The sequence below is a fragment of the Orycteropus afer genome, unplaced genomic scaffold, assembly GCF_000298275.1.
Source record: "Orycteropus afer afer isolate SDZICR_OR568_19922 unplaced genomic scaffold, OryAfe1.0 scaffold00031, whole genome shotgun sequence".
NCBI lineage: Eukaryota > Metazoa > Chordata > Mammalia > Tubulidentata > Orycteropodidae > Orycteropus > Orycteropus afer.
In genome coordinates, this window is record NW_006921618.1 from 12,423,111 (window position 1) to 12,440,515 (window position 17,405).

General features: G+C 44.4%; 1 protein-coding gene across 1 annotated transcript in view; it reads left to right on the forward strand.

The window, feature by feature from the left end:
• Nucleotides 1-1,012: 1,012 nt before the first annotated feature.
• The window catches only part of MAN1C1 (mannosidase alpha class 1C member 1), a 203,677-nt gene continuing 187,284 nt past the window's right edge, over nt 1,013-17,405 (forward strand). Inside the window, exon 1 of the mRNA XM_007935748.2 lies at nt 1,013-1,570. Coding sequence (XP_007933939.2) covers nt 1,013-1,570 — 558 coding nt within the window. The remainder of the gene's footprint in view (nt 1,571-17,405) is intronic.

Sequence of the window (17,405 nt, forward strand, 5' to 3'; positions counted from 1 at the left end):
GCTGCCGCTGCGAGGACGCCAGCTGCAGCGGGGGAGGCGCAGCCCAGGCTGCGCGCTCCGCCTAGCCGGGGGGGGGCCGGGAACAGGTGATCCCAGCGGGAGCCTCGAGCCCTGCCGAGTTGGCGGGCCAGAGCCCGCGCTCCGGGGCGCAGCTGCAGCCGCCCAGCCGGGGTTCGTCGCGGACGGCATCCAGCTCTGGACCTGGGTTCCAGCATCCCTCTGCTCCCGAGGGGCCCGGCCAGCCTCCTGCCCCCGCAGGCTTCGAAGCGCCTGCTCCCGCTCAAGCCTCTCCCGGCTCCTTGGCGCCCGCCTCGCGGCGGAGCAAAGTTGTGGACGTGTCCCGATAGCCGAGCTCCGGCATTGTCGCGACTCGGCCGGGGCGGCGCGCTCTCGAAGAGCAGTGGACACACCAGCCCTGCCACCGCCTCGCCCCACGACCCGGCCCCCTCTGGAAACTGCTTCGGAGGCTGAAAGTTTGGGCGCCGCCGAGCGCGGAAGGGAGGCGGAGGGGCTTGAGGGGAGCTCCGCGCGGGGGCCGAGGACGCTGCCTTGCCCAGGCCTGCGGGTGCTCCTCCGCGCCCACAGCCTGGGCGCCGCGGACGGCATGTGACGGCCCGGGCTGTGGCCGCAGCGCGGGAAGGCGCGGGCCCCGCGGGCCGGCCGCTGCGGAAAGGGGCTGCGCGGCGGCCGGAGGAGAGGCTGCAGCGCGCGGCCGGCCGCTGCGGGCCCGGGCCCCGAGCCATTTGGTCTGGCTCGCCCGGGCCCCGCTGAGGCCGCTGCGCCTCCCGCCTCTTCGCGGGAGAACTCGCTCCGAACTCCTGGAACTTCGTGGGGGGCAGTCCCAGAAACAGCGCAACTCTCCGGGTTGGCAGCTCTGCCCGCAGGCTCCCACCCCAGGCGGTGCCCCTTGAAGCCCTTCTCGCGCCCAGCCTCTGCTGCCACGTGCCTGAGCTCCACAGGCTACAGAGGCCCTGCACGGAGCTGACCGCCCCCAGTCCCGCGCCAGGCCACGATGCTCATGAGGAAAGTGCCCGGCTTCGTCCCGGCCTCCTCCTGGGGGCTGCGGCTGCCGCAGAAGTTCCTTTTCCTCCTCTTCCTCTCTGGCCTGGTCACCCTGTGCTTTGGGGCCCTCTTCCTGCTGCCCCACTCCTCTCGCCTCAAGCGCCTCTTCCTGGCCCCTCGGACCTCCAGGCAGCCTGGCCTGGAGGTGGTGGCCGATGTCCCTGGCCACTCTTCGGTCCGAGAACAGGAGCCGGCTCCCAACCCGGCCCCAGCCGCGCCAGCCCCCGCCGTGCTGGCCCCGGGCGAGGAAGACCCGAGCAACCGGGCCATTCACCCCCGCAGGAATGGGTGGCCGCGGCGCACCCGCCCCACGGGGCCGCGAGAGGAGGCTACAGCGGCTCGGGGCAACGGCGTCGCAGCCCTCAGGCCCCGGGAGAGGAGCATCCCGTTTAGCTTTGACTTCAATGCGTTCCGGAGTCGTCTCCACCACCCAGTGCTGGGAACGAGGCCTGACGAGAGTAAGGAGCCCCAAAACCGAGTGCGAGCCCAGCGGGAGAAAATTAAGGAGGTAAGGACACGGCTCCCCCCCCCCCGCAAAAAAAAAAAAACCCAAAGCCCACAACAACATCAACAACAAAAAACAAGTCTCTTGTCTTTCCATCCATTTTCACTGGCCCTGATCATTCCTGCACCCTGGTCCACCCTAGGCCCTTCAGGTACCCTTCTTTCTTCTCCTAAACTTCATACCTTCTCATCTTTCCTGTGCATTTTCCCACCAGCAAGTTCAGTTAATGATACTCAGCCCTGACCATGGCAGCCCAGGCCCTGGACCAGCTTCTCCCTACCCCTGACTATGGTCCAGTCCCACCCTCCCACCCACCCCAGGCTCTAGTTCCCACTCCTTCCTTTTGCGGAGTTCCTGGTGAGACTGGAATTCTGGTTCCTGAACCGGCACCCTCTCCACTTGGCTTTTTAGACAGGGTTCCACCTGCCACATTTCTTCTCACTGTTTATCCTTAAATTCTAACTTCCTAAAACCTCTGTAGGACCTGCTACCTAGAAACCCAGGATTTGGGGAGTATTTGGTGTTCTGCAACTATTTTGTCATCTAAACAGCAGCCTGCAAACCAGAAGATATTGTGCATTCTTGCTGTTTTTATTGAGTTTTGGAACTATTGTACATAACTGCGTGGGAGGCAGGAAGCAATGATCAATAAGGTGGTGGTAACATTACAGAAGTGAGCCCTGGTGGTGCAGTATTAAAGCACTTGGCTGCTAATGAAAAACTCAGCAATCGAACCCACCAGCTGCTCTGCAGTAGAAAGATGTGGCCGTCTGCTTTCGTAAAGATTTATAGACTTGGAAACCCTATAGGGCAGTTCTGCTCTGTCCTTTAGGGTCGCTATGAGTTGGAATTGACTTGACAGCAGTGGATTTTATTGTATGGTTTAATGTTACAGAAGCTCTCAGGTTATTGGCTTAATGAAGCAGGTCTTGGACTTGTTTCCCGATGGGATTGGACCAGGGAGAGGTTTAGAAGGATGACTTTGAGTCTGAGCTTAGTTTAAGAAAACAAAAATGAACGCAGCCTTGCTGTGGCTTGAAGACCATTGCCAAGTCACTACTGGTGACAAAATATTCTGCCTGACCACTGTGAGAGCTGCCTGTGTGAGGCTTATGCCCAGCAGTGCATAGGGGCCTGCAGTGACACCCCCAGGCCACGAGGGGGCTGTGGGCAAGCAGTGGGCCAGGGTCTCCTCCCGAGAAAAGAGAGGTTTCCCCTTCCCCGCAGACCCAGAAGGAAAGGCTGCTTCTATGTGGACTTCTTGGTTTGCTAGGAAGGTGTCAGCAGATCTGCCCTGATTTCCAGGGAGAGCGGGCGCAAGGGTTAGGACCCACCTTAACAAGACGGTCTCTTATCTGGTGTAGAGCTTGGCTGTTCCCTTTTCCTTGTCCAGGCTATCTTCCCTCCCAATGGGCCCCATATCCTCCACCTCTTATTTTTGCTGTTATTCAGTCATTCTATGCTAAGCTTGTTTAAAGACTGTCTTAACTAACAATCACAGGGCATCTTGTTAAGATAGGAAGTCACAAAGAAGCTGTGTGTATTAGTATGTATGTGTGTGTGTGTGGGGGGGAGAGAATGAGTGTGAGTGCTTGAACATGCATGCTCTTAGTTTTCAAATTCTTCTTAAAATCTCAAGTTAATTAAAAGCTGGAACTTGCAGTAGTTGGGGATGGAGGTTGGCATCTGTTTCTCCCCTTTCTGTTAAGAACTTTATTGAATATGCACCTGAACCACCTGCAGCTCCCTTTCTCAAAACCGCCTGTGAGCACTTAAGCCCTTTCAGTCCATCTGGACTCTTAGGTGGGCAGTAACTCCCATTGAAATTGCATACAAACTGCATGCATCAGTTTTTCTTAGGGTGTCCAGTGCTGTCATCAAATACTCGAAAGCCTCTCCAGAAGGATTAAGAATTAGCTACTGTCCTCCTCAGAAGAGGTGCCTTGTGCGTTTGCATGTAGGTGTGTGACCTATTTCTGAAAGCTTCAGGTTGGGGGTGGCGGCAGGAAGGGTGGACTGGCTACTGAGAACTTGGCTCTGCCCTTCTGTAAAGACAACCTCCTTTGCCAGCAGAGGCTGCTGAGGGTGACTTGCAGCAGTGGAGTGGCTGGGGGGCTGGTGAGAGATGTGGAGGCTAAGGGCTTTGCAGGAAACTCTGCTTAGCATGATCGGTGGAGGTCTGTGTTGGTTGCCAGATGCTGGATCTTTCTATCTGGCATGTTCTTGCACCCCTGTTAGTAGCTGGAAGCATTCTTACATGCATCTGCAGTTGGTGCTCAATCTCTGAGCCCCCTGTTACTATCTTGGAGACCTTTGTCGTTAGCTCTAACTCATGGCGATCCCACGCACAAAGGAACAGAATGCTGACAGGTCCTCATGATCAGTTGCAGATAGGACCAGTTTGGTCCATAATTGACTGATTTTCAGTAGATTGCCAGACCTTTTTCCTAGTCCATCTTAGTCTGGAAGCCCTGCTGACACCTGCTCAGCCTTATAGCAGTCAACACACAAGCCTCTACTGACAGATGGATGGTGGCTGCGCACAGGGTGTGTTAGCCAGAAATTGAACCTACATCTCCCACATGAAAGGCGAGAAGTCTACCATTGAACCATCACTGCCCCTGATTTAAGCTCCTTAGAATGGAGGGATGCTGGGCTATACATACTGTTGTGTTTTGAAGCTTCTCATCTTTTCAGGTTTATTCAGTTTGACCTGCCCCCAGGTCAAGTGAAAAATGTGGGGCAGATTTTTTGGTTTAGCTGTTGACATGGAGTTACCTTCTCTGGTATCTCACCTGATGAGGAATGCATATGACTGTTGCTGGAGGATGTCCTTGTATTCTTCTCATTTAAATTCCTATCTGTGTCGTGCTCAGGGTGGGCCATTTTAGACAGGTGCCTCTTTTCACAAAAAGGGCTGTTGCTTTCCTCTCTAGTTTATTTCCAGACATAGATTGATTAGGCCCAAGGAGCAGAGGGGAAGTTAACATCAGATAAAATGGACCCTATACTTATAAGATGACGTTGTTAAAGTGAAAGTAAACATCAGGAGAGAATGAATACGTTCATGAACATTCTGGTTTGGGAGATGGACACAGCACAAGGTCTGTGCTGATAAGATGGGTTGGAGCAATGTGTTCTGAATACACCTGTTGTTGTTATGTGCCATCGAGTCAGATCTGACTCATAGTGACCCCTCCTTGGGTTTCCAAGGTGGTATCACTACAGAAGTAGATTGCCCAACCTTCCTTCCAAGAAGTGGCTGGTGGGTTTGAACTGCCAGCCTTCTGGGTAGCAGTCAAATGCCTTAGGCACTGTGCTACCTGAGCTCCTGGATATACCTGTATCAGGAGGCAATCTATCACTAGAACCAGCTCTTTTTCCTCACTTCACAATTTTTGAAATTTGGAGGAGGCAGTATGGGGAAAGGTGGAGAGCCAGAGAACACAGATTCAAGTCTTCACTCAGTCATCAACTGAGTGAAGTTGATGACTCCTCTCCTTTCCTGGACATTGTTTTTCCTTCTGTTAAATGAGATGAAGGAGGGGAGAATATAGGCTGGTCACCTATATTCTTCCAACCCTGGCCTCCTAAGTGGACTGCCAATCAGGTCAGGGACTCCTTAGCAGTTGGACTTTTCTTAGATCTGTTTTCAACATGCCTTAGTTCCATGAAGTCAGGGACAGTGATGGTGTTTCTTGGTGGTGGTGGAGATGGTGTTCACTATTGTATGTTTAGCACCTAACCAAGAGTAGATCCTCAGATAGTTGATGAAGTTAATTATTCCTGTCACCCAAGTTGAACTTTGGAGATGGGCTTGGAACAATGACAGATCCCCAGTTTGGGATCATGAAGAGTAAAGAGCTTGGAGAGACTATAAAGGGGTGGCTACAAAAACAGCTTGCTAGCAGCCGTCCCTTTAAGACCTAAGGATGATATAGGACATAGGGAGACATCAGCCAGAAGTGGGTTTCTTAAGGATTCAAGTTCAGATAGACTTTTCTCACTTATGACAAGAGTTGGGCTTGTACAGTTTGTCAAAGTTATATCCCAGTGAAAGCATTTAACCACTGGTAGGTCCTACAGAAGGAGCTCTGGTGGTATGGTAGTTAAGGCATTTGGCTGCTAACCAGAAGGTCAGTGATTTGAACCCACTAGCCAGTCCACAGAAGAATGATGAGGCAGTCTGCTTCTGGAAAGATTTACAGCTTTGGAAACCCAGTGAGGGTCACTATGAGTCAAAATCTACTTGATGGTAGTGAGTTTGGTTTGGATCCTACAAATCATGGTTGGATGCCGATCTGGGGAACCTTAGCAGTCTCTTCCAATGAGAAAGGAAATAAGTAGCTTGGGGTCAGTGAGAACATTGTGCTTGGAGTTGGGGTTGCCCCAACTCATACGTTGCCTTTGGGTAAAAGCCCCATTCCAGAGTCCATGTCTGGGCAGGAAGAACACGGGTTGAATTTCATACCCCTGTCCCCTCATCCTCTCAACCCAGTGTTCTTATGCAGGTCTAGTGTCACCACTGTATGTGGCAGTCCTGCTAAAAATGCAGCCTGGGTTCAGGTCCTAGCTATTCCATCAACTCTGACTTGGGGAAAATTCCTTTTTCTCACTGACTCTCAGGCTTCATGATAAAGTGAAGAGACTGGCATTTAAAAGGACTCTCCCCTCACCCAACTCCCACCTATTTACTGTTTTGTTTATAAATCAACCAAGAATAGCCCTGATACCTAGTAGAAGTTCAGTAATTTGAATGAATGGCTGTAGTAAAGATATATAAACTAATGGTCAAGCTTGCTGGTGGCACAGGCTGGGTATTGCCCCTGAGGTTACTTGGAAGTCTAATGAGGCTCAAATTAAGGGATATGACCAGGTTTTTGAATTCAGCAACTTTGTGACCTGAGAGGCTTTTAGAAGTTGCAGTAATTTTCCAAGTGCAGATCTGCCTTTAGGGAACAGAAAGATGGCACCTGTGGGTAAAAGTATCTTATGCCTGGATAGTAGGCATCTAGAGGTTGCCCTGGCGTGCCTATGACTTGGCAGGGAGGGCCCCAGCTCTTGCCCTCAGTGGCTGCTGTGTTAAGGCTCCAAGATATTGCTGGTTATGATATGTGATGATGTCTGAACAAGTCATCTTGGCAAATGATCTTTGCTCCCTGTGAACGGGCTGGTTAGTTAGTCATGTGTAGTTTCTCTGTATATCTGATTTATTGTCCCTGGTGCCAGGGACAGGTGGGGAAATTAAAAGGCTTTGTGTTCTTTGTAGCATGCGAATCTGAGCCTGTGAGATGTTCAGGATAATTAATATTAGGAGCACCTCAGATTTAAATAGCTTTCCTTTGAAGAGGTCTATTTGAGTTGCAAATCCATTGAAGAGCATTCTCCCTCCTCTCTCTGCCACCCCATCCATCAGTTGCTTTGCTTCAGTTTTCCTCTTGTCCTGGGTAGGAAGACTAGACTATAACTGGACAAGTCCTGGGGAGACCTTTACGTCCTAAGCCCAGCCACATACCTCATCCATCTTCCCTCGAACTCAGTGCTACCAGCAGAAGGAAGCTGGCCTCCACCAGGTGTATAACTTAGCCCCACATGGTTGGTTGGGCTTCAGCTTTCATTGTGAGTTGCACCATCCTTTTGGGGAATCAGAGGTAGGCATTCCAGGAGCAATTGCTTTTCAGGCCTCACATTCTTAACTCTGCCTTTAATGTTAGGGCAAGAAACAAATAGCATGATGACTTTTAAAAGTCAGCTGTTTGTTTCACAGTACAGTTAGAAGGGGGGCAAGAATATAGATTCCCTGGTGGTTTCTAGAGTGACTGATTTACATCTGAGCTCGAGAAATGCCTTTTCTCTAGCTTTACCCGAAGACTGATCCATTACTCCACCGAAAATAAATATTGTGATATATATCAGGCATACTTTGCTCAAAGGGACTTACATCTTTTCTCTTATTGGAAAAAATAAATCAGGCTCTCAGGTTGTAAAGCCCTGTGTAGGGGAGCTGTTTGGTAATCTTGGTGGGTACCCAGCCTCGTAGGTATGGATTCCAGCTTGGGGAGGCACTGGCTGCTGCATCCTAAGTTAAGTCTGTGTTTGGGAAGATGTTGGGAGCTTTCAGAAAGTGTCTATTCCTGCCTTGCTTTTATTGGCCGGGGAATGATGGGCACAGGACTCAGGAGAATAGTTACCTTAGGTGAGTTCATGCATATATATTACTTTAAAATACAGCACACGGGGAGCAAGGATGAGTATCCCGAACCAAGGATCATTATGATTCCAGTTCTGTGCACCTGTGGTCCAAAAAGGCCAGACTCATTCAAACAATAAGCCCTGGTTGTTGATTTCCTGCCAACTGGAGATCAAAGCCTCATGTACAGGTATTTGTATAATTTTGGGAAAAGATACAACAAATGTTTTTAGCCCTATATTTCTATAGCAGGTAATGGTAAGAAACCAAATTGGAGACCCCTCAAGGAATTCTGAAGACTTGAGGATGGAAGTCTGAATGATTCCCTCTATCCTTTCTTCCTTCATCACCCCACACACCCTCCAGGAGGGCAGGTCCATAGCCAGGGGTAGCAAAGTTTCAGTTCTCTTAAATCCCGGAGTTGATGCAGCTAAGATTGCTGTAAGTCAGACCTGCTTTGGTGGTTCTACTCCCAAAGAGAACAGAAAAGACAAAGACCACAGCCATAGTCTGTGGCCTCAGTGTGATAGCCCAGTTGAAAGTGTGTTCTCCTTTAAGAAGGCTGAATTCTGAGATTTGGGTTGAGAGCTCCCCAGACTAGGCAGGCTTGCAGTCACAACAGCTCTTACTCTCACAGGGGTCTGAGTTTGCCTCTTAGCTCTGCCTCTTCATTAATTAAAGGCAGTTGTCCATCTGTTTTAGTGTGTTGTTGTTGTTGTTGTTGTTATTTGCCGTCGAGTCGGCCCCGACTCATAGCGACCCCTCCTTGGGTTTCCGAGGCAGTTATCACTACGGAAATAGGATTGCCCAACCTTCCTTCCGAGGAGTGGTGTTTTAGTGTAGTACCGCTAAAGGTGGTGACCTTTACAGAAGAAACTTTGGCATCTCAATTAGTGTCCTCCTTAATAGATGAGCAATTATTGTGCTTTTATTTCCCATCCTCTGGGAGGATGGTGAACTTTACGAGATGAACTTTCTAGGGAAACAGTTTTCACCTAATAGCAGCCATTTTCAGTGGCCAAATAATAGGAGACTTTTGTTCTTCCCCTCTACTCCTGCCTCCTTCTTAAGCATCATTTGTTATTGTGTGCCTTTGGGTTGATTCTGACTCATAACTCATTGCCACTGAGATCCATTCTGTTTCATGGCAACCCTCTGTTGTTGTTGTTATGTGCCGTCGAGTAGGACCAGACTCATAGCAACCCCTCCTTGGGTTTCCAAGGCAGTATCACTACAGAAGTAGATTGCCCATCTTCCTTCCGAGGAGTGGCTGGTGGGCTTGAACCGCCAACCTCCTGGTTAGCAGTCAGGTACCTTAGGCACTATGCTACCACAGCTCCCGGCAACCCTATAGGACAGGGTAAAACTGCCCCATAGGGTTTCCAAGGCTGTAATCTTTATGGAAGCAGATTGCCACATCTTGCTCCTATGGAGCAGCTGGTAGGTTCACACTGCTGACCTTTCAGTTAGCAGCCGAGCCCTTAACCACTGCACAACCAGGGCTCCTTTCTGATTCATAGCGATACTATATGACAGAGTAGAATTGCCCCACAGGGATTCCTAGGCTATAATCTTTATGGGAGCAGCTCTCCAAGTCCTGTTTCCCATAGAGCCAATGATGGGTTCAAACTGCTAACCTTTCAGTTAGCAGCTAGGCATTTTAACTATTGCACTAATCCTTGTTGTTGACTTAGTGTTACCATAAAATTCACTGTGGTACAGTGAAGTCCTGTAGGGGCTGATGAGTTACGTAGACAAGACTGTTCATGTCTCAATGTCTGTCCTTTGTGTTCTTGTCTTGTTTTTCATAACAACCTTATCATGTGGGTACTATTTACTTAGGTGTAATTCACATACAGTGAAATCCACAGATTTTTAGTTTTAAAAAATGCAGAAATCCATGAACATTTTCATCACCTCACAAGTTCTCTCTGCTCCTTCTCAGTCAATTCCCAACCACCTGCTGCCCTCACCCCCAACCACTGTTTTGGTTTCTGTCACCACAGATTAGTTTTACCTATTCTAGAATTTCAAATAAGTGGCAATGCCCTTTTGTCACTAAGGATGATGTCTTTGAAATTCATTCATGTTTTTATATATCAGTAGTTCATTTCTTTTTATTGCTGAGATAGAGTCCATTGTATGAATATACCACAATTTGTGTATCTGTTGTTGGATTTTGGATTATTCCTAGTTTGGGGCCATTATGCATAAAGGTGCTATGAACATTTTATATATAAGCCTTTGTATGGGCATGTGTTTTAATTTCTTTTGTGTAAATACCCAGGAGTAGAATTGTTGGCTCATGGTATAGATATATGCTTAATTTTATAAGAAACTGCACACACTTTTCCCAGTAGTCAGATCATTTTATATTCCTACTAGCAGTGTGTGAGAATTCTTTATCTTTGCCAACACTTGGTTATTGTCAAGCTTTTAAATTTTAGCCATTCTATGCAGTAGATAGTGATATCTCATTGTAGTTTTAATTTGCATTTCCTTGTAAACTAATGATATTGAGCGTCTTTCATGTGCTTATTTGCCATTTGTATGGCTTCTTTTGAAACGTCTGTTCAAATCTTATGCCCCTTCCTTTTTAAAATTAGGCTGTTTATTGTTATCTTAGTGAATTGTATAAATTCATCGTGTATTCTGGATACAAGTTCATTGTCAGAAGTACATATCTATATCTATCTCAAATACTTGCTCCCAGTCTGTGCCTTTTCTTAATGATATTTAGAGAGAAGTTTTTAATTTTGATGAAGTCCAATGTATCAGTATTTTCTTTTGTGATTAGTGCTTTCTGCATTCATTCTGAAATATCTTTGCCTGCCCCAAGATCAGGAAAATCTTTTTAATTTCAGAACCTCTATAGTTTTAATTTTTACATTTAGGTCTATCATCCACTTCATATTGATTTTTATATATGATGTGAGGTAGGGTTTGAGGTTCATTTTTTTTTCTTTATATCCAATTGCTTAATGTGACTTGTTGAAAAGACTTTCCTTTCCCTCATTGAGTTGCTTTGATGCTTTTGTGAAATCAATTGACCATATATCTCTCTTTCTATATGTATGTGTGTCGTTCTATTTCTGGACTCTTCTGTTCTATAGATTTATCCTTATGCTAATGCCACACTGTCTTGATTACTGTAGCTTTATAATGTTGTTGTTGTTATGTGCCATTGAGTCGGACCCTACTCATAGCGACCCCTCCTTGGGTTTCTGAGGCAGTATCACTACGGAAGTAGATTGCACCATCTTCCTTCTGAGGAGTGAACCGCTAGCCTTCTGGTTGGCAGTCAAGTGCCTTAGACACTGTGCTACCAGAGCTTTATAATATGTCTTGAAATTAGGATGATTCCTGCATTTTTTGAACCTGTTTTTCAAAATTGTTTTGGCTATCACAGATCCTTTATGTTTTTTTATGTTTGAGAACAGTCTTATAAATGTCTGAAAAATCCTGCTGTGATTTTTATTGGGTTTGCCATGAATCTACAGATCAAATTGGAGATAATTGATATTTTAAAAATTTTGAGTTTTTCAATCCATGGAAGTGGTCACTTGTTTATGCCAAGAAATTTGGAAGACAGCTACCTGGCCAACTGACTGGAAGAGATCCATATTTGTGCCATTCCAAAGAAAGGCAATCCAATAGAATGAAGAAATTATTGCATGATATTATTAATATGACACATAAGTAAAATTTTGCTGAAAATAATTTTAAAATGGTTGCAGCAGTTTATTGATGGGGAACTGCCAGAAATTTAAGTCAGATTCAGAAGAAGACATGGAACGAGGAATATCATTGCTGATGCTAGATGAATCTTAAGGGAACTCTGGTGGTGTAGTGCCTAAGGCATTTGACTGCTAACCAGAAGGCTGGTGATTCAAACCCACAAACCACTTCTCGGGAGGAAGATTGGGCAATCTACTTCCGTAGAGATAGGTATGCCTTGGAAACCCAAGGAGGGGTCACTATGAGTCAAATTGACTTGACAGCAGTAAGTTTTTTTTTTTTTTTTTTAAGATGAATCTTTGCTGAAAGCAAAGGGTACCAGAACGGTGTTTTATTGACTATGCAAAGGCATTCAACTGTGTGGATTGTAACAAATGATGGATAACATTGCAAAGAATGGGAATTCCAGAACACTTAATTGTGCTCATGAGGAATATATACACAGACCAAGAGGCAGTTGTTCAAACAGAACACAGGGATACTGCATGGTTTAAAGTCAGGAAAGGTATGTATCAGGTTTGTATCCTTTCACCGTACTTACTCATTCAGTCTATATGCTGAGCTAATAATTCAAGAAGCCAGACTATATGAAGAAGAATGTGGCATCAGGATTGGTGGAAGACATATTAACAATCTGATATGCAAATGGCACACCCTTGCTTGCTGAAGGTGAAGAAGATGTGAAGCACTTACTGATGAAGATAAAGGACTACAGCCTTCAGTGTGGATTACACCTCAACATAAAGAAAACAAAAATCCTCGCAACTGGGCCAATAAGCAACATCATGATACATGAAGAAAAGATTGAAGTTGTCAGGGATTTCATTTTACTTGGATCCACAACCGATACAGCAGTCAAGAAATCTGCCGACATAATGCTTTGGACAAATCTGCTGCAAAAATACTCTTTAGAGTGTTAAAGAATAAGGGTGTCACTTTGGGACTAAGGTGCCCCTGAGCCAAACCTGAAAGCATCATGGTGCTTTCAATTGTCTCATATGCATGTGAAAGCTGGGCAATGCATAAGGAAGACTGCAAAAGAATTGATGCATTTGAATTGTGGTGTTGGTGAAGAGGATTGAATATATCATGGACTGCTGGAAGAACAAACATATTTGTCTTGGAAGAAGTACAGCCTGAATGCTTTTTAGAAGCAAGAATGGCCAGACTTTGTCTCTTGTATTTTGGTTGTGTTACCAGGAGGAACCAGTCTCTGGTGAAGGATATCACACTTGGTAAAGCAGTGGGTCAGCAAAAAAAGGGGAAGACTTTCAATGAGATGGATTGACACAGTGGCTGCAACAATGGGCCCAAGCAGAGCAAAGACTGCGAGGATGGTGCAGGACCGGGTAGTATTTCATTCTATTGTAAGTAGGGTCACTATAAGTCACATCTGGTTCCATGGCATCTAACGACAACAGTAGTCCATGAATGTGCTATTTTCCCCGTTTATTTGTTGTTGTTAAGTGCCATCAAGTTGACTCATAGCAACCCTGTGTACATCAGAGTGAAACACTGCCCAGTCCTGCACCATCCTCACAGTCTTTGCTCTGCTTGAGCCCATCATTGTAGCCGCCGTGTCAGTCCATCTCATTGAAAGTCTTCCCCTTTATCACTGAACCTCTACTTTGCCAAGCAGGCTATCCTCCTCTAGGGAATGGTCCCTTCTGACAACATAACCAAAGTAGGTGGCCATTCTTGCTTCCATGGAGCATTCTGGCTGCATGGCTTCCAGGGCAGATTTGTTCATTTCTTCTGGAAGTCTATGGTATCTTCAGTATTCTTTGCCAACACCACAGTTCAAAGGCATCAATTCTTCAGTTTTCCTTATTCATTGTCTAGCTTTCGCATGCATATGGGGCTACTGAAAATACCAAAGCTTGGGTTAGGCACACCTTAGGCTTCAAAATGACATCTTTGCTCTTAAACATTTTAAAGAGGTCCTTTGCAGCACATTTGCCCAACGCAGTGTGATGTCTGATTTCTTGACTTCTGCTACCATGGGTGTTGATGGTGGATCCAAGTAAAATGAAATCTTTGACAACTTCAATCTTTTCTACATTTATCGTGAGATTGCTTATTGATCCAGTGGTGAGGATTTTTGTTTTCTTTATCTTCATCAGTAAGTGCTTCAAGTCATCTTCACTTTCTTCACTTTCAGCAAGCAGGGATGTGTCATCTATATCTCAGGTTGTTAATGAGTCTTCCTCCAACCCTGATGCCACATTCTTCTTCATATGGCCTAGCTTCTCAGATTATTTGCTCAGCAGACAGATTGAATAAGTATGGTGAAAGGACACAACTCTGGACACACACCCTTCCTGATTTTAAACCACGCAGTATCCCCTTGTTCTGTTTGAATGATAGCCTCTTGATCTATGTACAGGTTCCTCATGAGCACAATTAAATGTTCTGGAGTTCCTATTATTCACAGTATTATCCATTATTTGTTATGATCCACACAGTTGAATGCCTTTGCATAGTCAGTAAAACACAGGCAGACATCTTTCTGATATTCTTTGCTTTCCGCCAAGATCCATTGAACATCAGCAAGGCTGTCTCTCATTCCATGTCCTCTTCTGAATCCAGCTTGAATGTCTGACAGTTCCCTGTCAATATACTGCTGCAACCATATTTAAAATTATCTTCAGCAAATTTTTACTTGCATATGATATTAATGATGTTGTTCAATAATTTCCACATTCTGTTGGATCACCTTTCTTTGGAATGGCACAAATATGGATCTCTTCCAGTCAGTTGGCCAGGTAGCTTTCTTCCAAATTTCTTGGCGTATATGAGTAAGTACCTCCAGTACGGCATTTGTTTGTTGAAACATTCAGTGGGTATTCCATCAGTTCCTGGAGCCTTATTTTTCACTAGTTCCTTCACTGTGGCTTGGACTTCTTCCTTCAGTAACACTGGTTCTTGATCATGTGCTACTTCTTGAAATGGTTGAATGTCGACCACCACTCGTCTGTCAGTTTGTTGTACGGTGGTGGCTTGTGTGTTGCTGTGAGGCTGGTAGCTATGACACTGTATTTAAAATACCAGCAGGTTCACCCATGGTAGATAGGTCAGTGGAGCTTCCAGTCTTAAGACAGATTTGGAAGAAGGGTGGGACCATCTACTTCTAAAAAAATTGGCCACTGAAAACCTTATGAATAGCTGTGAAACACTGTCTGATATATTATGGGAAAACTTTATGAATAGCAGTGAAAATGAATAGCAGTCTGATATAGTGCCAGAAGATGAGCTCCTCAGGTTGAAAGGCCCCCATTGATTTAGAGTTTCTTTGATTTCTCCTGATTGTGCTTTATAGAGGTTTATAGAAGTTTGACCATCTTTTCTTAAATATATCTGTAAGTACTTTATATTTTTATGCTGTTGTAATGGTATTATAAGTTTTTGTTTTCTAATTGTTTGTTGCTAGTACATGGAAATACAATAGATTTTTGTATATTGACTTCATATTATGTGACCTTGTCAAATTCATATATTACATTTTTTTTAATAGATTGGTTAGAATCCAGTATGTATATAATCATGTCTAGGAATAAAAACAGTTTTACTTCTCCCTTTCTGATTTGTATGCCATTTATTTCTTTTTCTTGTGTCATTGCACTGGCTAGGACTTCTAGTACAGTGTTGAGTAGATGTCACGAGAACTGACATGTTTGCTTTTTTCTGATCTCAAGTGAAAAGTATTTAATCTTTCACCATTAAGTATGATATTAGCTGTAAGATTTTTGTGGATACCTTTCACCAAATTGAGAAAGTTCTCATCTTTTCCTAGTCTGCTGAGAGTTTTTATCAGGAAAGAGATTGAATTTTGTCAAATGCTTTTTCTGCATTGATGGAGGTGGTCATATGGTCTTCCTCTTGATTCTGTTAATATGTCAAATTATATTTATTTTTTTAAGTTAAATCAAGCTTGCATTCGATTTACTAATATTTTGTTAACAATTTTTGCATTTATATTCATGAGAGAGATTGTTCTATACTTTTTTGATAAAGCCTTTGTTTGGTTTGGTGTTGGGATTATGCTGGTCTCCTAAAATGAACTGAAAAACTTTCCTCCTGTTTTCTGAAAGAGTTTATGTGACACTGGTATTATCACTTTCTTAAATGTTTGATAGAATTCTACACCTCTCAGCATAGAAGGTATTTTTTGTGTGTATGTTTTAAGTTATGAATTCAATTACCTTAACAGATAAAGGACTATTCAGAATTTCTATTTCTTATGTCAGTTTTATACATTTATCCTCTAAAGAATTTGACCATTTCATCCAAGTTGGATGAATAAAATTATTCCTAAGATTTTCATTCTCCTTTTGATTTTTGGCCCAGAGCTTTTATTTCTGTTACTAGCTGTATGCACATTTAGGATCATTGTATTTTCTAGATGAATTGACACATTTAACATTATAAATGCATCTCTTCATCTCTGATAATACTCTTTGTCTTGAAATCTATTTTGCCTGGTTAATATAATATTTCCAGCTTTCTTATAAGTAGTGTTTGTATGGTACAAATTTTTCTATCCTTTTATTTTTCAATCCATCTGTATGTATCTTGAGCTCTGGTGGCATAGTGGTTTGGCTGCTAACCAAAGAGCCAGTGGTTCAAACACACCAACTGCTCTGTAGGAAAAAGATGAAGCAGTCTGCTTCCATAAAGACTTACAGCCTTGGAAACCCTATGGGGCAGTCCTACTCTGACCTATAGGGTTGCTAGGAATGGAATAGCAGTGGGTTTGGTTTAGTTTGGTATCTTTGTAATTAAAGTGCCCTTATAAATAACAAATAATTGGGTCTTGCTTTTTTTGTCCAGTCTAACAATCACTGCCTTTCCAGAAGGCTGGTGGTTCAAACCCACCAGCCACTCCTCGGAAGGAAGGTTGGGCAATCCTACTTCCATAGTGATACTGCCTCGGAAACCCAAGGAGGGGTTGCTATGAGTCGGGGCCGACTCGATGGCACATAACAACAACAACAACAATAATCACTGCCTTTTAATTAGTGTTTAATCCATTTATATTTATATATTTGGGTTTAAATCCATCATATAGCAATTTGTTTTATTAGTACTATTATTCTTTGTTCCTTTTTTTTCCCTTTCTTGCCTTCCTTTGAATTAATCAAATATTTAAAATTCTACTTTCTCTCATCTATTGAACTCTGGTAACATGGTGCCTAAAGCACTTGACTGCTAACCAGAAGGCTGGCAGTTCAAACCTACCAGCCACTCCTCAGAAGGAAGATGGGGCAATCTACTTCCATAGTGATACTGCCTCGGAAACCCAAGGAGGGGTCACTATGAGTCAGGTCTGACTTGCTGGCACATAACAACAATAGTAATTGAAATTTTAGTTATATTTCTACGTTTCCTTTTTTCTTCCCCGCAATGGTTGCTCTAAGGATTTAATTTATCTTATCACAAGCAGCTCTGGTGGCACTGTGGTTAAAGCATTGGGCTGTTAACCAAAAGGTTGGTAGTTTAAGCTCACTACACGCTCCATGGGACAAAGATGTGGCAGTCTGCTTCTGTAAAGAGTTACAGCCTTGGAAACCCTGTGGGGCAGTTCTATTCTGTCCTATGGGGTGCTATAAGTCAGAATCAACTAGATGGCAGTGGGTTTTAATGGGTTATCTTATCACAATCTACCTTGAAAAAATGTATGATGTAAGGCCCTTAAAATAACATACTTCCATTTGCCAACTTACAGTTATCATTTTATTGTTGTCATCTATTGTGCTTCTTTGTGGTTTTTTGGTTGTATTTATAAACATTGGTACTGATTTTGCTTTAAACAATCATTTGTATTAAATCAATTAATAAAGTCTTTTTTTTTTTTTGTGATTTGGGTGAAGATTTACAGAGCAAATTCACTTTCCATACAGCAGTTCACAT